The sequence below is a fragment of the Hordeum vulgare genome, chromosome 4H (genome assembly GCF_904849725.1).
Source record: "Hordeum vulgare subsp. vulgare chromosome 4H, MorexV3_pseudomolecules_assembly, whole genome shotgun sequence".
NCBI lineage: Eukaryota > Viridiplantae > Streptophyta > Magnoliopsida > Poales > Poaceae > Hordeum > Hordeum vulgare.
The window spans coordinates 603727898-603749906 of record NC_058521.1 but is presented as its reverse complement, the minus strand read 5'-3'; the positions used below and the strand labels follow the sequence as shown (position 1 = coordinate 603749906).

At 42.6% G+C, this 22009-nt stretch overlaps 1 protein-coding gene across 1 annotated transcript; it reads right to left on the bottom strand.

Annotated features, from left to right (window-relative positions):
- Positions 1-5224: 5224 nt before the first annotated feature.
- LOC123449982 lies at positions 5225-12531 on the bottom strand. The gene is made up of 4 exons (XM_045127374.1): positions 12435-12531; positions 11795-12017; positions 5632-5824; positions 5225-5538 (listed from the first exon to the last, which is right to left on the bottom strand). Exons 1-4 carry the CDS (start codon positions 12479-12481, stop codon positions 5405-5407), a joined length of 597 nt encoding a protein of 198 aa, XP_044983309.1. The 5' UTR covers positions 12482-12531; the 3' UTR covers positions 5225-5404.
- Positions 12532-22009: the final 9478 nt, after the last annotated feature.

Here is a 22009-nt window from a genome sequence, read left to right as displayed (position 1 = left end):
ATACTTTTTGTGTGTTTAAAATGCACCATTCAAAGGCACATCACAAATTTTCAACAATTTCTGACTTAATTTGGTATTCTTCGTGCATTTACTTTTGTTTTTTTGGGCTAGTTGACCCTAAAATTTAAAAGCACTACAAATGAACTCTGAAAATGTTGAAAGTTGGCATGCTATCATCATTTCACCCACATAGTATGTGTTAAAAATTTGAGATGGCTACGACAAAAACTGGATGCACTTCGTGTACAAAACGGGCAATCTCTCTCGAAGTATGATGGTTTCGAACGAGAACTCATCTCTTACAAAGGGATTTCATTTTTTTGAACTTATTTGAACTCCATACTTTTTGTGTGTTCAAACTGCACCATTCAAAGGCACATCACAAAATTTCAACAATTTCTGACTTCATTTGGTATTTTTCGTGCATTTACTTATTTTTTGAGCTAGTTGACCCTAAAATTGAAAAGCACTACAAATGAACTCTGAAAATGTTGAAAGTTGGCATGGTATCATCATTTCACCCACATAGCATGTGCTAAAAAGTGGAGAGGGTTACGACAAAAACTGGATGCACTTCGTGTACAAAACAGACAATCTTTCTCGAAGTATCAGGGTTTCGAACGAGAACTCATCTGTTACAAAGGGATTTCATTTTTTGAACTTATTTGAACTCCATACTTTTTGTGTGTTTAAAATGCACCATTCAAAAGCACATCACAAATTTTCAACAATTTCTGACTTAATTTGGTATTTTTCGTGCATTTACTTTTGTTTTTTTGGGCTAGTTGACCCTAAAATTGAAAAGCACTACAAATGAACTCAGAAAATGTTGAAAGTTGGCATGCTATCATCATTTCACCCACATAGAATGTGTTACAAAGTTGAGAGGGCTACGACAAAAACTGGATGCACTTCGTGTACAAAACGGACAATCTCTCTCGAAGTATCAGGGTTTCGAACGAGAACTCATCTCTTACAAAGGTTTATTAAAATTATTTTTGCATATTTGAGAATTTGACAAAACTATGAAAATGAAAAGTGTTTGAAATTGAATAAATAATTCAAAACTAAAAGGTTTAGTACATTCCATACATGCATTACATAAAAGGTTTAATACATTATTACATTATTGCACCAATATTCCTATCTATTATTTATGTTTTCTTCTGGGTCGTAGTCATGGAGAATCTTCATCGTTCAGTAGGATGCTTGGGTCAGTTTTCACTTTGAAGGGCGGAATTTCATGAAACTTATTATAATCTACTGACATGTCTGTCTTGTCATCTACTCCCACGATGTTTCTTTTCCCTGAAAGAACTATGTGGCGTTTTGGCTCATCGGACGATATCTTCTTTTGCTGATTTCTTTTTCTCGTTTTTGTAGACATGTCCTTCACATAGAAAACCTGAGCGACATCTTTGGCTAGGACAAATGGTTCATCCATGTACGCAAGATTGTTGAGATCCACTGTTGTCCTGCCGTACTTTTGGTCTACAACTACCCCGCCTCCTGTCAGCTTCACCTTTTGCACCGAAACAAAGGGATCTTAGAAGTAGGTACATAGTCAAGTTCTCATATCTCCTCTATGTACCCGTAATATGTTTCCAAACAGTGCCCATTCTCGTCTGTTGCATCAAAGCGGACACCACTATTTTGGTTGGTGCTCTTTTTTTATCTTGGCCAACCGTGTAAAATGTATTCCCATTTATCTCATACCCTTGGAAAGTACATATAGTTGAAGATGGTGGCCTGGCCAAACAGTACAGCTGATCTCCAACGGTGTCGTCATTCATGAGATGTGTCTGCAACCAACTGCCGAAAGTCTTCTCGTCTTCCCCTTTAATCCAAGAGTCAGCCTTCCCCGGGTTTTCGGAGCGTAGAATATTCTTGTGTCTCACGATATACGGAGCCACCACGGTGGAATTGTGTTGAACTGTGTAGTGTGCTTGAGAGAAAGAATGTCCGTCCATACATACTTTTGCTTTCCTTCCTAGTGTGCCTTTTCCTGTCAGCCTACCCTCATACCGAGATTCAGGAACACCAATCGGCTTAAGGTCAGGAAGAAAGTCCACACAAAACTCAATGACCTCCTCTGTTCCATAGCCCTTGGAGATGATTCCTTCTGGCCTAGCACGGTTACGAACATATTTCTTTAAGACTCCCATGAACCTCTCGAAGGGGAACATATTGTGTAGAAACACAGGACCGAGAATTCTAATCTCTTCGACTAGGTGAACTAGGAGGTGTGTCATCATATTGAAGAAGGATGGCGGGAACAACAACTCAAAGCTGACCAGACATTGGACCACATCAATCTGTAACCCTGATAGACTTTCTCGATCGATTACCTTCTGAGAAATTGCATTGAGGAATGCACATACCTTCACAATTGCTAGGCGAACATTTTCTGGTAGAATTCCCCTCAATGCAAGCGGAAGCAATTGCGTCATAAGCACGTGGCAGTCATGAGACTTTAGGTTTTGGAATTTTTTGTCTTTCATATTTACGATTCCCTTTATATTCGACGAGAAGCCAGTCGGGACCTTGATACTGAAAAGGACTTCAAAGAAGATTTCCTTCTCTTCCTTAGTAAGAGCGTAGCTGGCACAACCTTGAAACTGTCCTGGATGCATGCCATCTCTTCCTTTATGACGTTCCTGGTCCTCCCGTGCTTCCGGTGTATCTTTTGACTTCCCATACAAGCCCAGGAAGCCTAGAATATTCACGCAGAGATTCTTCGTCAGGTGCATCACGTCGATTGCCGAGCGGACCTCATGGACTTCCCAGTAGGGTAGCTCCCAAAATATAGATTTCTTCTTCCACATGGGTACGCGCTTATCAGGGCCGTTAGGAACAGGTTGGCTGCCAGGACCCTTTCCAAAGATTACTTTTAAATCTTTGACCATATCAAATACTTCAGCACCAGTACAGATGACAGGCTTCCCCCGGGGTTCTGCCTTGCCATTGAAATGCTTGCCTTTTTTCTTTAAGAGATGCTTGGGCGGAAGAAAACGATGATTGTACGGGTACACATTCTTCCTACATTTGTCCAGATATATACTTTCTGTCTGATCCAAACAGTGCGTGCATGCATTGTATCCCTTGTTTGATTGTCCTGAAATGTTACTAAGAGCAGGCCAATCATTGATGGTTACGAAAAGCAACGCTCGAAGGTCAAATTCCTCTTGTTTGTGCTCGTCCCACACACGTACACCTGGTTCGGCCCACAGCTGTAAAAGTTCATCAACTAATGGCCTTAGGTACACATCAATATCGTTGCCGGGTTGCTTTGGACCTTGGATAAGCACTGGCATCATAATGAACTTCCGCTTCATGCACAACCAAGGAGGAAGGTTGTAGATACATAGAGTAACGGGCCAGGTGCTGTGACTGCAACTCTGCTCCCCAAAAGGATTCATGCCATCTGTACTCAGACCAAACCATAAGTTCCTTGCGTCACCTGCAAATCTCGGGAACTCTCTCTCGATTTTTCTCCACTGCCGACCATCAGCGGTGTGCCTCAACTTATCGTCTTTCATACGATCTTGCATGTGCCATCGCAACAACTTCGCATGATCTTTATTTCTGAACAGACGTTTCAACCGTGGTATTATAGGAGCATACCACATCAGCTTGGCAGGAACCCTCTTCCTGGGTGGCTCGCCCTCAATATCACCAGGGTCATCTTTTCTGATCTTATACCGCAATGCAGTGCATACCGGGCATTTATTCATATTCTCGTACTTCTCACCGCGGTAGAGGATGCAGTCATTAGGGCATGCATGTATCTTCTGCACGTCTAATCCTAGAGGGCAGACAAGCTTCTTTGCTTCGTACGTGCTGGCGGGCAATTCGTTCTTTCTTGGAAGCATCTTCTTCATCAGTAACAGCAACTTTTCGAATGACGAGTCAGCCACACCGGTCTCTGCCTTCCACTTCAGCAATTCCAGTGTGCTACCCAGCTTCTTCTGGCCATCTTCACAAGTTGGGTACAACAATTTGTTGTGGTCCTGTAACATCTGCTCGAACTGCAACCTCTCCTTTTCTGTGTCGCAACCTCGCCGTGCATCAGAAATGACCCGGCCAAGATCATCAGCGGGCTCATCTGGTTCCCGTTCTTCATCCTGATCTTCTTATTCATTGTCTTCCATTGCGGTATCAGCATACTCAGGGAACATAGATCGGTAGTTGTCATCATCGTTCTCTTCTTCTTCAACGTCGTCTTCCATCATAAACCCCTCTTTCTCCGTGCTTGGTCCAAACATTATAGCCCGACATAAAACCGGACCGAAGCAGGTGGCTCTGAATGACTCTTGAGGAAGTGTAATCCTTCTCATTCCGACATTCAACACATGGACAAAACATATAGCCACCACCATGCTTGTTCGCATCGGCTGCATCTCGAAAAGAATGCACGCCTTCTCTGTAAGCGGTTGTGCGTCGATCACCGTACATCCATGGATGGCTCATCTGCGTTATACGACAGTATATCAAATACAATCACGATCCTAAAAATTAGTAACGCACGATCTAAACGAGGAAATATAGTTGCTAACCTTTTAGAATAAGTAGAAATAAAGAGGAAGAGGTTTAAGCGTGGCTCGGGCATCTAATATCGTAATTGTGTTCGGTGAACTGAAGCGGCATCGCTCTAACACACATTTCAACAAACACCTCTAGTGCATCCAAGAAAAATGGAAAGCTAGCACACACCCACACTCTTTCATCCAAGAAAAATGCAAGGAAGAGGGGAGAGGGGGGCTGTGGCCAATATATATAGGCAGAGGACTGTCTCAAACCGGGACTAAAGGCTCCTTACGGGCCGGGACCAAAGCCTCGTGGACGGCATTGCGATTTGGGGCGACGTGGCCGGGCCTTTAGTCCCGGCCCAGAGGAAGGCTGGGACTAAAGGATCCAGGCCAAAGGTCCGTTTTCCACTAGTGTATGCATGCGGTTAGATAGCCTCCATCCCTATTCCTGTCTGCGGATAAGTCCAGACGTGTCCACACACATTTTGTGGTATTCGTTTTGGCGTACCTCATTGTATTTGCCCTAACCTATGCTAATGACGTAGAACTGGTGAAACAAATTGTGTGGCTTACCACAAGTTCTGCAGGGAGGCCATGTGGGAGAAACGATCATTACTTAGGAGTAGCCCGTTTTGTCTATTTTTTGGTGTGGTGTTATGGGCTTATGGCTGACCACAGTTTCTAACGATACATCATCGATCCGAGCCTCGTTCTAACTTATTACCCCAAATCATCAAAACCGAAATTTCACAAGCATGGTTCTAGTTAACCTTAGAAATACCAAAGCACTCCCGTAATGGATCTTCTCATCCTACGCATTAGCATATAGCCTAGAGCGAGTTCGCAGCTTTGTCTTGTTGGGAACATATATAGATTCAATCAATAAAGCACTCATCGTCACTATCCTCCTCCACATCAGGAAACGGCACATCCTCGAGTCCACCCAAGTAGCCACCACATGTGGGATGCCTGAGCTTCTTTGCTCGTTTATTGCACCCAAAACAACATCCTTCATGTGAGAAAAGAAAAAGGAAACATGTAGTATATGTTAGGAGATGCTAACAGAAAGTCAAGAAAACCAGAGCGAAAGCGAAGTAGTTACCAGCGTCCTTGTCTTCCAGCGGAGTGCAGAGAACAACTTGCTCTTCCTGGAAGCAATCATGCTCCATCTCAGCAAAGAACAAAGTCAGTCTGCCATCTACACCTTTCACCACAAAGTTGGAATGCACATATCCTGCAACCATTCCAGAAACTAGATTCCTTTCTTTCTCTTCCACTAACTCAAAATCAGTAATCTGAAATACAAACACCACGTGTAACAGGAGTCTCATTTCTCTTATAAATGTCGCTAGGCTCCTAGTCAGGACGAAGCCATCCACGTCGCCCCAATAACGTTATGAATAGTGCTGCCGCGCTCTCATGCCACCGCCTGTGAATTCCTTACCCCGCCGGGGCATTTTAGTAATTTCACGTATAGGAGTATAAAAGTCAGCCGCTCCCGTGGAGGAACCCATCGCCCGCTCCCGCACTCTCCTCCCCCTGCTGCCCACTCTTCTCTTCCCCGCCCCCTCCCGTGAAAACCCTAGCCGCCGCCGCCGCCCGCCGCCGTCGCGGATGTCTCTCCCACCCCCCTCGTCATCCCCACCGACAGGTCGGAGTTCGTGGTCGGCCGTCGCACGACGTCAGGCTGTGGCGCGGTTGGTCGAGGCGGAGATGCCATCGCGCGGGGTCGTCGTCGAGTGGGCCGAGAGGAGAGGGAGTAGAGGGAGGGAAGAGTGGGAGGCGCGAGGATGGAGTTGGGACTCGCCAGCCATGCGGTGCTAGCGGTGGAGGACTCCAAATCCCTTGTCTCCCCGGGTGCCTTGCTCGTCATCGACCTCCCCGGGTGCTTCTCTCCCCAAATGGTGCCTACATGGCCAGATCGATTCAAGTGCCAGGTGAAGACACCTCCCTCACTGTCCAAGCGTGCTCTACATGGGCGGCGTCACCACGACCAATTTGATGATCCAAGCTAAGGTGAAAATACTGTCCTCTCTTTATTTCTCAGTTGTGTGAGATCTGATTTTGTTTAGAATTTGTGTCGAGCGTGAAGGTAATCAACAAGAAATGGGAGATGATTCTTTGTTCATGGGATCTTCCAAAAAACATGAAAAAAACACAACAAATTATTCCTTATGAGTTGTACCATATTTTGACATTTTGTTTGCTTACTCGGAAATCCCAGTCAGACTTTTGCTTTCAATTCTATTACATGTAAATGAACTACTTGAGGAATGTGAGACCTATTATCAGATTATATCCTTTGGAGCTAACTCATGTTGCTTTATTTTACTTGCAGGGTTGCATTAGATCTTCACGGATCATATCTATTATTTTCAGGATCACTGAAACAATTGCATTGCAAGACAGTATGCCTTTCTTTGACAGTATGTCATCTTAGTCCTTTTCATTTGTCACATTCAGTACTAATAACCGATGCTTCTACTACACTGCCTTCAACGATGGTCGCCGCTTTCCAGCCGGTCCTTGCTTTCTCTGTTGATCCTCCGATAGGCGCCTTGTTGTTGGAGAACTCAACAACCATGTTCTGAAGGATGTAGGGAAGCTGCCCCCCTCGCCGGATGCAACACAGGTTGTTGAGGTGTTACCCCACACAAAGTCTATTTATGGGTGGGCTGACGAGGGCATGTTCGTGACCGACCTGGAGGTCGTCTTCGACTTCATCGGCCGCTTCGCCGGCGTCGATTTCTTCCAGGAACAAGATGAGAGGTAAATGATTTCACGCATGATATATTTCAATCTCTAATGGATTTGAATGGCTTGATGTTTTCATTCATTTTTATTTTTGGTCATGTATCTTCCATTTAGTCATACAAGATGCCCAACATTTCATATTTGTGTCATGTATCTTCCATTTAGTTGGAAACTAATAACCAAGGGAAGTATTTTCGCAGGACCACCTACAAATATTGACCAATAAATTATAAATCATATGTATCTTTCATCCCACCACCCCCGCGTCATCCTCAAGTCAACCTCTCCCTCGTGCCGATTTGTTGCCCGACCATGCAAACAGCCTAACAATGACCGTTTGTGAGGTTGTTGTTGCCTGACCATGCAGAAAGCCTACCAATGACCGTTTGTCAGGTTGTTGTTGCCTTTGGGTTGCTCGATGTATCGACTGTCTTGTGATTCCCCACCTGCTTGCCCTGCATATTTTCTATTTGATGAAATGTATACTTCCTAACTCCATGTTTTTCTATCATTTTATTTTACTTTGCAGGTTCTACTGTTTGTGACGTGCTTCTTGTTGATCATGTGCTGGTTTGGCACGTCAAGATTTGTGGTGACGTGCTTCTTCTTGATCATCTGCTCCTTTGGTTTGTCAAGGTTTGTGTTTTTCCTTTCCTTACCGTCGTCTTGTTTCCTTATCGACGCACTGGACATCCATTCAAATCCAATAGTTGGTTGTTTGTTCTATTTGAAATTTCTAATGTGCACAACAAAATGTGTATTCAGTACTAATTTCTGAAACTCAGGGCCAATGCATGCTGGTGTCAGGACCACTACGATCACAAAGAAAGCCCAGTAGTTGCTGCTCCACTCTCTACTGATAGAAGCATTTATAGGTAGCATACGACACTATTCTTCTATTTGGTGTGTCCTGTAAATTCTAAGCTTTCTAGGTATACATGTACACGTGTATTTGTTAGGTACTAATATGTTTTCTTTATGTTGTTTGCCTAGATTCAGAAGTGAGCCGTTTCTGTATAATTGCTCGTCGTGTATCTTGTAAACAAGCTTTCTAGACATACATGTACATGTGTATTTGTTACTACCTCCGTTCTTAAATATAAGACCTTTTAGATATTTCATTAGAAGACTATATACGAAGCAAAATGAGTGAATCTATATTTTAAAATATGTCTATGTACATTCGTATGTATTTCATAATGCAATCTCTAAAAGATCTTATATTTAGGAATGGACGGAGTAGGTAGTAATATGATTTCTTTATGTTGTTTGCCCAAATTCAGAAGTGAACTTTTCTGTATATTTAGCAGTATGTGGCTAATACGTACATAGTGGCTTTACTTAGGTCTTGTGTTACTACTATTTCTTTCGTTGTAAAACTGCAGTGGGGCAGAGTTTATAGATTTATCGACCATGCTTTTGGTGCCAGTAGTTTTGTATGTAAGCTGTAGCTGTTGTGCAGCTCCATGTGCCTGTGTGATTTGCTTTATAAATATAACATAACATTCTAAAGTTGTTAGTTATCCTCTATATATGAGAAAGCATGAAAGAAGTGTGTGTTAGGGGTAAATAATCTTTTCTGCTGTTAGACAAAACAGTTAGGCTGCTACCCTCTCATATATTTTGATTCTCTTTTGAAGATATTCCTAGCCTCGAATACCATTTTCTCCATGGTTTTTATGTTTTGCATTATACACTACAAAATATTGAATCAACAGTTACACAAAACTTTGATGCCGTGTTAGATACAATAGGAGTAGCGGAAACTGAAAGAACTAGCATTAGTCTTCTGAGAAGATGTCGACATTATATGGCTCTTCAGGTAATCAGTCTGCATCTTTAATCTTTTTGTGTTTAAACAAAAAAGAATAATGACAACGTAGCTAATTCCATCTTTTTGTGCATGATATATTTTGATCTCAAATGCATTTCAATGGCGCGATGTTCCATTCAATATTCTTTTGCCATGTATCTTCCATTTAGACATACTGGATCACCAACATTTCCTATTTGTATCATGTATCTTCCAATTAGATGGAAACTAATAACCAAGAAAACTTATTTTAACAGTTGCAACAATGCCTACTAATATTTGCCAACAAATTATACATCATATGTATCTTCCATTTTATTAATTACAACAAAAATGAGGATAATAGTGGACACCACAAACAATATCTCTGACTCTTAATTGTTCATCCTTAATGCTTGAAATGTTTCACATGATGGTTGCTGGTAAAGATTCAAGCATATATGCACTTGGGATGCCTTGGTAACTGATGATTTTGCCATTAGTTTGGAGCCTACTTGGGCACTTGGGATGCCTTGGTAATTGATGATTTTGCCATCAATCAATTTGAAGCATACTTGGGATGCTTTGGTAATTAGAAAGAAACGAACGTGTTCAAGCAAAATCACTTTATCTCTAATACTCTTGGTGTTCTCTTGCATCCATCTATAATATTATGTTCATCGTGTCAGAAGGGACCAATGGTTTTTCCATTTGGGAGCTCATGCTTATAAGTTGTATGGCTATATTTCCTATGTACATACACTTTATTCCTTAGAGAATTAGAATCATTTGTTCTTGGTAGTCTCATTGTACTTGTTCATTTGTTCCTCTGTTTTTTTCTTCTCATGTTGCTTTATTCCATATTTTACTCATGTGCTGCAGTGCCTGCTTTTGTTTTCCCCTAATGTTCATCGTCTCAAGACGACACTTGATTTCGGTGTCAAGGAACTAGATGTGGAACATTTGCATTACAAGACTGCAAGCTTTTCTTTTGATGGTATGGCACATTAATCCGCCTTTTCATTTGTCGCATTTCATAATAATAATTGATGTTGCGGTATGTATATGCATATGCTTAATGTATTAAGTAGGATTCCAGATCACTTATGGTGTTGTTGTACATGCATTGCACCTCCTTCCTACTCACCTAGGAGTAGTCATATGCAAGTTCTTGTTAAATTAGAATTACATTGTTTCTTCGTTCAGCATTCCTACCGGTGATGGCAGATTTTAGATTATGGTTTAGGTTTTGTTGTTGCTGACACCTCATGAATTTGCATTTTAATATGTAATTACAATCAAGCACTTGAATTTATATTTCTATCCGTATAATTGTATCGCTCCTATCCTCTTTTCTGCATGTATGCACAAATCTCTTATCCAGATTCTAGCTATACATCCTCTACTATGACAATCTCATGCTATACGACAAAGTGTACTCTTTATATAGCTACTAATTTCGTAAAGTTGTTCGTTGGATTGCTCGCTGCTACCTTCGGTTCATATGGTCGCAGGCTGGACACTTGCTGCTATCTTCGATCCATAAAGCACACTATATTGCCTTTGTTTTTACATATAAACGTAAATGTTGACAAGTATATTATTCTGATTGTTTTGTAAAGTCTATTGATAATAGTTAATGTGTGCTGATTCTTATTCTCTCAATTCTTCTCTATGGAGCACTACAAAGGATCACCACTGACCATTTGTTTTATTTTTGTCTCATGGATTGCTTGTGTTTCTCTTATGATCATTTTGTCGGATGCGTTGTTGCCTTGTTGCGACATTTTTCTCTCTAGGAATCCAATGAACAGTTAGTTCCATCGCTGGAGACAGCTATTCCATTTAACAGAAAAATGTTTAACACACCAGCAACTGAAGTAATGTTTACTTAGTTTTCCAATACCAAAGAAATAGAGTAACGGCTTGGTGAGAACATCCCCAAGTAAAATGGTTATATGATAAAATTTCTAATTCCATGCTATTCTATGTTTGTTTGCCTAACTGCAGAACACCATGTATAGGATGTCTGGAAAAGGAGCTTGGAGAGCATTATTCAGTCATGACAATAGCCAATGAAGAGCAAATCGAAGATAGTTCCTGGTGGCAATAGACAATGAATAGTGCTATTTTGTTGGCTATATTTTTCTGTGTAATGAAGCTTACTGAATCCCTATGGAAGAACGAAACCTTTGATCTATCTTATTATATGTTATATTAAATGCAAGGTATTAGCTTTGTAAACAGTTGTTTCAATCCCATATTTGCAAATGTGAATCAAGCTAAAGTATATACATTTTGAAAGAGAAATCCTCTTAACTTTCCACTACATGGGTTTCAATTGATACCTAAGCACTTGCTAAAATCTAAATTTACTAACAAATGCAAATAATTTCAAAGTGCTCATAGTTTTAAATAGCATTTTGTGCTATCTGGCACAACAGGTTTGAATTATACTTCATTTTTCATCTTGGAAGGATTGAATTAGTACCCTAAGTCGTTGCAACTTCATACCTAAAAATCTATTTCTTTATGATCCAATTGGTATCTAAATATTCTAATGTGCATGGTACGAGTGCTTGGTTTGCCCTTGCCATTTGCGCCATCGGCGCAACGGGTCATCTAGTTTTAGAATAAGTCAAGCACTCACTAACATATACGGTGGCAAAGCAAAATGCAAGGAAACACAAAGGTTTTGATTATGATATTTTGGACATGCCTGCATATTGTTTCGCTTGGCGTATGTGTTGAGCGCTATAACCAAAGTCTTGCGATAACGCTCTTGTTTGCGCTTCATCAGCTCCTCATCGGACGGCGACGTGGGCCTGAGGCTCATTTGGCGCTTGGCGCAAGCAAGCCAGGCATCCTGGAACTCCTGAAACTCCTTTGATGATGTACTAGAAGTGGAATCATCCGATGTGTGCAGCCCGGCAAAGTCGTTACTGCATGCATGGACAGAGACAAATTAGGATGTAAACTCAATAGTCCGAATGACAAATTAGGATGTAAACTCAATAGTCCTAATGAAAAATTAGGATGTAAACTCAATATATTAGAGAACATGACGACTAAGAGAGTTCTCTAAAAAAAATTACATTACTAGACCAAAACTGGCTCTCCAGTCCGAAAATGCAAGGCCTATTTTGTTTGGTGAAAATAAACAAGTATTGTGTGATGAATATGGCACTACATTTATTCCTAAATATTAATGTGGTATCCCCTCCATCAATCTCTTGAGTGCATCTAGTGACATATCAATTCTTTTATACCAGGTCAAAACAGAGCCTCAAAGAGTATATATAATAGTTTCAGAAAAAGAAAAAAAATACTACTATATGACAAAGTGTATGCATACGTACATCCAAAATTCTCCATAAACACAAGAGGTTGCGGAGGCGGACGACATGGCCACCGACGGATCAACCACTCCTGCATCAGATCGGATATATATAATTAACAGCAAGCATGAATTAGAGGCGATTGGAGAGGATTGAGGTGGATCTTGACCTGTGGGGAATTTAATCCCCCCCCCCCCCCCCCCCAAACCCCTTGAGATCGAGGAACCGAGCAAGGCAATAAGTCACAAGGACGGACTGAAGCGAAATAGGGAGAGGGCGGGTGCTGATGGAAGGAAGGACGAGATCGCCGCCGGCGATGAGATCAAACTACCTCCGCCGCCGAGACCTTTTTTTTAATCTTTCTGGTTATTATTATTAATAAAGAAAGCAAGCAAAGAGGAAGACTTGTATAAGAAGAGCCACGCCGGGTAGCCCACTCGGCCCAGTTTAGTTCGGTCGCACTCGAATCCTATTCGGCGCCAAGTTGGAAACCGATGCACAACCTGTTTCTTTGGATAGACTTAGAGGGCCGGCCCACACACGGACGAAACGTTTCTCGTGTGAAAGAAGCTCCTAACCGGATGCACTCGAAGCTTTCGGTCTGGTTTTTTCTTCGTTTCTGGCTTAGGTTTCTGGTTTTCCTTTTTTTTGGTCTGAAAATGCGTTTTTCAGAGTATCGGTTTTTTTTTCTTTTGCCATATTTTAGAGAAATTTTATTTCATGCTGAATTTTTGGACGCACTTAGTATCGATTTTTGTTATTTTTTTCATGCCTTATAGAAATGTTTATTTCATCTTGAATTTTCGCACACACACTTAAAACTTTTGTCAATGTTGGTTACAAAATAATTTTAGAATTTTTATATTTGTTTTGGTTTTTACTGTTTACCGAGCTCAAATGAAGCATCACAAAGAGATCATGTTTGAAGCTTGCTATCCATTGTGGTGATGATGAACTTGTGAAGATGTGGCGAACAGCGGCTCACCCATAGTGGAGTATGGGGAAGCAATCAGCTAGTCTTCATCTAACCAACGCAATCAAGAAAGATGGTCCATCTTGAGGAGGATAATATCATCATCATCTAGTTTGAGTGGACTATGCGCAAAGTAAAGGTTTGCCTTTGATAGGTTTTCTATTTTACCAGTCTCATGTGGTAGTTGGGAGACCGAGTTATAGGATCGCTAGTCGTACTATCAAGGGGGGCTCTCAGGTGAGTAGCTTGGTCGTATTGTTCGTTGAGAGCTCAAACCATTTGCATCCTTGCATCATCTTTCTTGGTTCTTGTTTGGTGTTTATCTTTGTGAGTTTTATAGATTATGGTCATCTTCATGACAAACTCGCGTTCATAAAAAATGGAGTCCATATGCATCTTCTATGATGTTTTCAATGTTGGAGTTTCTGTCGGATCTTCATTCATAGAGGTTTCACATCTCTATATCATTGGCTGTTTGGATGGTATTTTGTCGTGTGCTATCCAACAAGATTGAGTTTGCTCAATTCGGAGCTCGTATATGAAAGTTATGGCAGTTTTAGTGCCAGGGTAGGTTTTCTCTCTCAAGCGGAAGTACCGCTCGGGGCAGAGCAGTAGTACCGCTGTGGCGGTACTACCGCCCTCCCCTTCCGGCCCCTCTCCGCTTAGTTTTTCTCTCTGGCATCTACGACACCTTTGCCCATTTTGAGCAGAAGTATCGCTCGGGGCTGAGCGGTACTACCGCTCTGGCAGTACTACCCCCCTCCCCTTCCGACCTCTCTTTTGCTTAGTTTTTCTATGTTGTGCCTTCGGTGCTTTCGATCATTTTGATCGGAAGTACCGTTGGATGTAGAGCAGTAGTACCACTCTAGCGGAAGTACCGCTCAGCCAAGCGGTAGTATCGCTTGTGCATGACCTATGCACATAACGATTGGATTTGGGAAGACCTATTTAAGGTGGTCTTCTTCCCCGATGGTTTTCTAACTCTAAAGCTCGTGTTCTTCCCCCATTGTTGACCTCCTTATTGCTTGCTAACTCTCAATCCCTCCAATGATTCTTGCTAGTTCTTGAGGGAAAAGAGAGAGGAGATCTAGACCCACATTTCCACCAATCACTTTCTCCTCTTTGTGAGGAGAACCCCTTGGATCGAGATCTTGGAGTTCTTTGTGTTCTTCTTCGTTCTTCCTCTCATTTTCCTTCATAGCATTAGTTGTTGTGGTGGGGTTTGGGAGAGAAGGATTTGGGCACTCCGTGTGCCCTTTCCATTGCATTTGGTGCATAGGTTTGAGTTCTTCACGGTGATACGTGGAAGTGAAGTTTGAGAAGCTTATTACTCTTGGGTGTTTGGGCACCCTAGAGCTTTTGCCTCTTGAGTGCTTTGGCGCCCTACACGGTTGGTGGTGCCTCGGAGCTTAATCATTATGGTGCAAAGCTCCGGTCAAGCGTCGGGGTCTCCAATTAGTTGTGGAGATTGCCCGAGCATTTGAGGTCTCCTCGGAGCCACAATCCATTGTGGTGAAGCTTCATGGTGTTGTTGGGAGCCTCCAATTAAGTTGTGGGGATTGACCCAACCTTGTTTGTACTGGTTTGTTGACCGTCCTCAAGGGTCCCTTAGTGGAATCACGACATCTTGCATTGTGCGAGGGCGTGAGGAGATTACTATGGCCTTAGTGGTTTCTTAGGGAGCATTGTGCCTCCGCACCGCTGCAAACCGAGATTAGCATTCGCAAGAGTGTGAACTTCAGGATACATCGTCGTCTCTGTGTGCCTTGGTTATCCCTTACCCGAGCCCTTTACTTATGCACTTTACTTTGTGATAGCCATATTGTTTCTTATTATATATCTTGATATCACTTAGTTGTTTATCTTACTTAGCATAAGTTATTAATGCACATAGGCGAGCCTAATTAGTTTACGTTTTGTGCTTGACTAATTAAATGTTAGTTTTATTCCGCATTTGTTCAAGCCTAAACCGTAATTATTTTAAAGAGCCTATTCACCCCCCCCCCACTTCTAGCTGACATCCACGTCCTTTCGATTGGTATCAGAGACAGGTTCTCATTATTAGGTTTTACCACCTAGAGAGTAAGGATGTCAACTAGGGGATTAGGATTCTCTCACACTCTTAGTTTCAATGGCATAAATTTTGATGTTTGGATAATTCGCATGCTTAATCTCTTTAAGGTCATGGACCCAAATTTAGAGTGAATTGTAGATATGGGTTTTTCTTCTCCAAAGGATTCTCAAAACATATCTTCAGAGGATGAGAAAAACTCATATCTCAATGCTCAAGCTTCTAATGTGCTTTTTTATGCTTTGAGCAATGTAGTTATATTTCAACTGGTGTCGTTTCGGGGTGCTCATGAGTTATGGACAAAGCTTTAAGATAAATATGGTGTGTCCAAGATTTGCAGGGATGATTGTTCTCCCTCCACCTCCGGTCGTGTTTTCTTCTCAACTTCATCTACTTCACCTACATGTGCATTTCCACAAGGTAATGATATGGTGGGTAGTGGTGATCATTGCAATGATGATAGTGTTAGAAATATGCCCTAGAGGCAATAATAAATTAGTTATTATTATATTTCTTTGTTCATGATAATCGTTTATTATCCATGCTATAATTGTATTGATTGGAAACACGGTGCATGTGTGGATACATAGACAAAACACTGTCCCTAGTAAGCCTCTAGTTGACTAGCTCATTGATCAAAGATGGTCAAGGTTTCCTGACCATAGGCAAGTGTTGTCACTTGATAACGGGATCACATCATTAGGAGAATCATGTGATGGACTAGACCCAAACTAATAGACATAGCATGTTGATCGTGTCATTTTGTTGTTACTGTTTTCTACGTGTCAAGTATTTGTTCCTATAACACCGGAGGAATGCTTTGTGTGTATCAAACGTCGCAACGTAACTGGGTGACTATAAAGATGCTCTACAGGTATCTCCGAAGGTGTTAGTTGAGTTAGTATGGATCAAGACTGGGATTTGTCACTCCGTGTGATGGAGAGGTATCTCGGGGCCCACTCGGTAATACAACATCACACACAAGCCTTGCAAGCAATGTGACTTAGTGTAAGTTACGGGATCTTGTATTACGGAACGAGTAAAGAGACTTGCCGGTAAACGAGATTGAAATAGGTATGCGGATACTGACGATCGAATCTCGGGCAAGTAACATACCGAAGGACAAAGGGAATGACATACGGGATTATATGAATCCTTGGCACTGAGGTTCAAACGATAAGATCTTCGTAGAATATGTAGGATCCAATATGGGCATCTAGGTCCCGCTATTGGATATTGACCGAGGAGTCACTCGGGTCATGTCTACATAGTTCTCGAACCCGCAGGGTCTGCACACTTAAGGTTCGACGTTGTTTTATGCGTATTTGAGTTATATGGTTGGTTACCGAATGTTGTTCGGAGTCCCGGATGAGATCACGGACGTCACGAGGGTTTCCGGAATGGTCCGGAAACGAAGATTGATATATAGGATGACTTCATTTGGTTACCGGAAGGTTTTCGGGCATTACCGGTAATGTACCGGGAATAACGAATGGGTTCCGGATCTTCACCGGGAGGGGGGACCACCCACCCGGGAGGGCCCAAGGACCTTGGGGGTGGCGCACCAAGTAGGTGGGGTCAGCCCAAGGCTGCCTTGCGCAAGAGAAAGAAAAACCAAAAGAAGAGAAAAAAAAGGAAAGGTGGGAAAAGAGAGAAGGACTCCACCTTCCAATCCTAGTTGGACTAGGATTGGAGGAGGACTCCTCCTCCCCTTGGTGCGCAGCCCTTGGGGCTCCTTGAGCCTCAAGGCAAGCCTCCCCTCCCTCCTCCTATATATATGGAGCAATTAGGGCTGATTTGAGACAACTTTTCAAGGCAGCCCGACCACATACCTCCACGGTTTTACCTTTAGATCGCGTTTCTGCGGAGCTCGGGTGGAGCCCTGCTAAGATTAGATCACCACCAACCTCCGGAGCGCCGTCACGCTGTCGGAGAACTCATCTACCTCTCCGTCTCTCTTGCTGGATCAAGAAGGCCGAGATCATCGTTGAGCTGTACGTGTGCTGAACGCGGAAGTGCCGTCCGTTCGGCACTAGATCGTGGGACGGATCGCGAGACGGTTCGCGGGGCGGATCGAGGGACGTGAGGACGTTCCACTACATCAACCGCGTTCACTAACGCTTCTGCTGTGCGATCTACAAGGGTACGTAGATCGGAAATCCCCTCTCGTAGATGGACATCACCATGATAGGTCTTCGTGCGCGTAGGAAATTTTTTGTTTCCCATGCGACGTTCCCCAACAGATAGTGGGCTTATTGTGATAATCCATTGCCACTATCTTATCGCAATACTTCATCTTTGGACATGAACACTACAAGCACTCTTAATGTTTCACATGCTTGTGTTGATAGTCCTTGCATATCACTAGTAGAAAACGGACCTTACGTTTGGATCATTAGTCCCGGTTTGATTTCGGTCCGGGACTAATGTGACTATTAGTCCCTGTTCCAATGGGTAGGAGAGGTCGAGGGCATAGGCATCTATAGTCCTGGTTCATTTTGTACATATAGTCTCAGTTTGTGATACAAACCGGGAATAAAGGTATGGTGGCAGGCTGACGTCAGGCTAGGCCCCCCACGAGCCCATTTAGTCCAATTTATATCACAAACCAGGACTAGAGGTAGCCATTTATGTTGGAAATATGCCCTAGAGGCAATAATAAATTAGTTATTATTATATTTCCTTGTTCATAATAATCGTTTATTATCCATGCTAAAATTGTATTGATTGGAAACTCAAATACATGTGTGGATACATAGACAACACACTGTCCCTAGTGAGCCTCTAGTTGACTAGTTCCTTGATCAAAGATGGTCAAGGTTTCCTGGCCATAGGCAAGTGTTGTCACTTGATAACGGGATCACATCATTAGGAGAATCATGTGATGGACAAGACCCAAACTATGAACGTAGCATATTGATCGTGTTGTTTTATTGCTATTGTTTTCTGCGTGTCAAGTATTTGTTCCTATGACCATGAGATCATATAACCCACTCGCACCGGAGGAATACATTGTGTGCATCAAACGTCGCAACGTAACTGGGTGACTATAAAGGTGCTCTACATGTATCTCCGAAGGTGTCCGTTGAGTTAGTATGGATCAAGACTGGGATTTGTCACTCCGTGTGACGGAGAGGTATCTCGGGGCCCACTCGGTAATACAACATCACACACAAGCCTTGCAAGCAATGTGACTAAGTGTAAGTCACGGGATCTTGTATTACGGAACGAGTAAAGAGACTTGCCGGTAACGGGATTGAAATAGGTATGCGGATACCGACGATCAAATCTCGGGCAAGTAACATACTGAAGGACAAAGGGAATGACATACGGGATTGTTGGAAATATGCCCTAGAGGCAATAATAAATTAGTTATTATTATATTTCTTAGTTCATGATAATCGTTTATTATCCATGCTATAATTGTATTGAATGAAGACTTATATACATGTGTGGATACATAGACAAAACACTGTCCCTAGCAAGCCTCTAGTTGGCTAGCCAGTTGATCAAAGATAGTCAGGGTCTTCTGATTATGAACAAGGTGTTGTTGCTTTATAACTAGATCACGTCATTAGGAGAATCACGTGATGGACTAGACCCAAACTAATAGACGTAGCATATTGATCGTGTCATTTTGTTGCTACTGTTTTCTACGTGTCAAGCATTTGTTCCTATGACCATGAGATCATATAACTCACTGACACCGGAGGAATGCTTTGTGTGTATCAAACGTTGCAACGTAACTGGGTGACTATAAAGATGCTCTACAGGTATCTCCGAAGGTGTTCACTGAGTTAGTATGGATCGAGACTGGGATTTGTCACTCCGTATGACGGAGAGGTATCTCGGGGCCCACTCGGTAATACAACATCACACACAAGCCTTGCAAGCAATGCGACTTATTGTAAGTTGCGGGATCTTGTATTACGGAACGAGTAAAGAGACTTGCCGGTAAACGAGATTGAAATAGGTATGCGGATACTCGGGCGGAGCCCTGCTGAGATAAGATCACCACCAACCTCCAAAGCGCCGTCACGCTACCGGAGAACTCATCTACCTCTCTGTCTCTCTTGCTGGATCAAGAAGGCCGAGATCATCGTCGAGTTGTACGTGTGCTGAACGCGGAGGTGCCGTCCGTTCGGCACTAGATCTTGGGACTGATCACGGGACGGTTCGCGGGGCGGATCGAGGGACGTGAGGACGTTCCACTACATCAACCGCGTTTCTTAAGGCTTCTGCTGTGTGATCTACAAGGGTACGTAGATCGAATATCCCCTCTCGTAGATGGACATCACCATGATAGGTCTTCGTGCGCGTAGGAAAACTTTTGTTTCCCATGCGACGTTCCCCAACAGTGGCATCATGAGCTAGGTTCATGCGTAGATGTCTTCTCGAGTAGAACACAAAGTTTTTGTGGGCGGTGATGTGCGTTTTTGCTGCCCTCCTTAGTCTTTTCTTGATTCCGCGGTATTGTTGGATCGAAGCGGCTCGGACCGACATTACTCGTACGCTTACGAGAGACTGGTTTCATCGCTACGAGTAACTCCGTTGCTCAAAGATGACCGGCGAGTGTCGGTTTCTCCAACTTTAGTTGAATCGGATTTGACCGAGGAGGTCCTTGTATAAGGTTAAATAGCAATTCATATATCTCCGTTGTGGTGTTTGCGTAAGTAAGATGCGATCCTACTAGATACCCATGGTCACCACGTAAAATATGCAACAACAAAATTAGAGGGCGTCTAACTTGTTTTTGCAGGGTATGCTTGTGATGTGATATGGCCAACGATGTGATGTGATATATTGGATGTATGAGATGATCATGTTGTAATAGATAATATCGACTTGCATGTCGATGGTACGGCAACCGGCAGGAGCCATAGGGCTGTCTTTAAACTAACGTTTGTGCTTGCAGATGCGTTTACTATTTTGCTAGGATGTAGCTTTAGTAGTAATAGCATGAGTAGCACGACAACCCCGATGGCGACACGTTGATGGAGATCATGGTGTGGCGCCGGTGACAAGAAGATCGTGCCGGTGCTTTGGTGATGGAGATCAAGGAGCACGTGATGATGGCCATATCATGTCACTTATGAATTGCATGTGATGTTAATCCTTTTATGCAACTTATTTTGCTTAGAACGACGGTAGCATTATGAGGTGATCTCTCACTAAAATTTCAAGATGAAATTGTGTTCTCCCCGACTGTGCACCGTTGCTACAGTTCGTCGTTTCGAGACACCACGTGATGATCGGGTGTGATAGACTCAATGTTCACATATAACGGGTGCAAAACAGTTGCACACGCGGAACACTCGGGTTAAGCTTGATGAGCCTAGCATGTGCAGACATGGCCTCGGAACACATGAGACCGAAAGGTCGAGCATGAATCGTATAGTTGATATGATTAGCATAGAGATGCTTACCACTGAAACTATTCTCGACTCACGTGATGATCGGACTTGAGATAGTGGATTTGGATCATGTACCACTCAAATGACTAGAGAGATGTACTTTTTGAGTGGGAGTTCTTAAGTAATATGATTAATTGAACTAATTGTCATGAACATAGTCTAATGGTCTTTGAGAATTAAGACGTAGCTTGCGCTATAGCTCTACTATTTTTTTATGTTCCTAGAGAAAATTTAGTTGAAAGTTGATAGTAGCAAACTTTGCAAAGGATTGTCCTCGTTGCTGCGCAGAAGGCTTATGTCCTTAATGCACCACTCGGTGTGCTGCACCTCGAGCGTCGTCTGTGGATGCTGTGAACATCCGACATACACGTTTCTAATGACTACACAATAGTTCAGTGCAAAATACTTAATGGCTTAGAAGCAAGGCGCCAAAGACGTTTTGAAACGTCACGGAACATAAGTGATGTTCTAAAGAGATGAAATTGTGATTTCATGCTTGTGCCCTTGTTAAGAGGTACGAGACCTCCGACAAGATTCTTTGTCCACAAAGTAAAGGAGAAAAGCTCAATCGTTGAGCATGTGCTCAGATTGTCTGAGTACGAGAATCGCTTGAATCAAGTGGGAGTTAATCTTCCAGATGAGATAGTGATGATTCTCCAAAGTCACTGCCACCAAGCTGTGAGAGCTTTGTGATGAACTATAACATATCAAGGATAGATACAATGATCCTTGAGCGATTCGCGATGTTTGACACTGCGAAAGTAGAAATCAAAGAAGGAGCATCAATAGTTGATGGTTAGTAAAACCACTAAGTTTCAAGAAAGGCAAGGGCTAGAAGGGATACTTCGTGAAACGGCAAAACAGTTGCTGCACTAATGAAGAGACCCAAGATTAAACCCAAACTCGAGACTAAGTGCTTCTGTAATGAGGGGAACAGTCACTAAGGCGGAGCAACTCTAGATACTTGGTAGATAAGAAGGCTGGCAAAAGTCGAAAGAAGTATATTTGATATACATGATGTTGATGTGTACTTTACTAGTACTCCTAGTAGCACGAGGGTATTGGATACCGGTTCGGTTGCTAAGTGATTAGTAAAACGAAATGAAAGCTACGGCATAAACGGAGACTAGCTAAAGGC

Coding starts and splice junctions, on each gene's coding strand:
- LOC123449982 (XM_045127374.1), bottom strand. CDS start 12,481: ATGTCGTCCGCCTCCGCAACCTCTTGTGTTTATGGAGAATTTTGGAT. Junction 12,018..12,434: donor GTTTATGGAGAATTTTGGAT/GTACGTATGCAT, acceptor CCATGCATGCAG/TAACGACTTTGCCGGGCTGC. Junction 5,825..11,794: donor CCAAGCGAAACAATATGCAG/GCATGTCCAAAA, acceptor TTTGTATTTCAG/ATTACTGATTTTGAGTTAGT.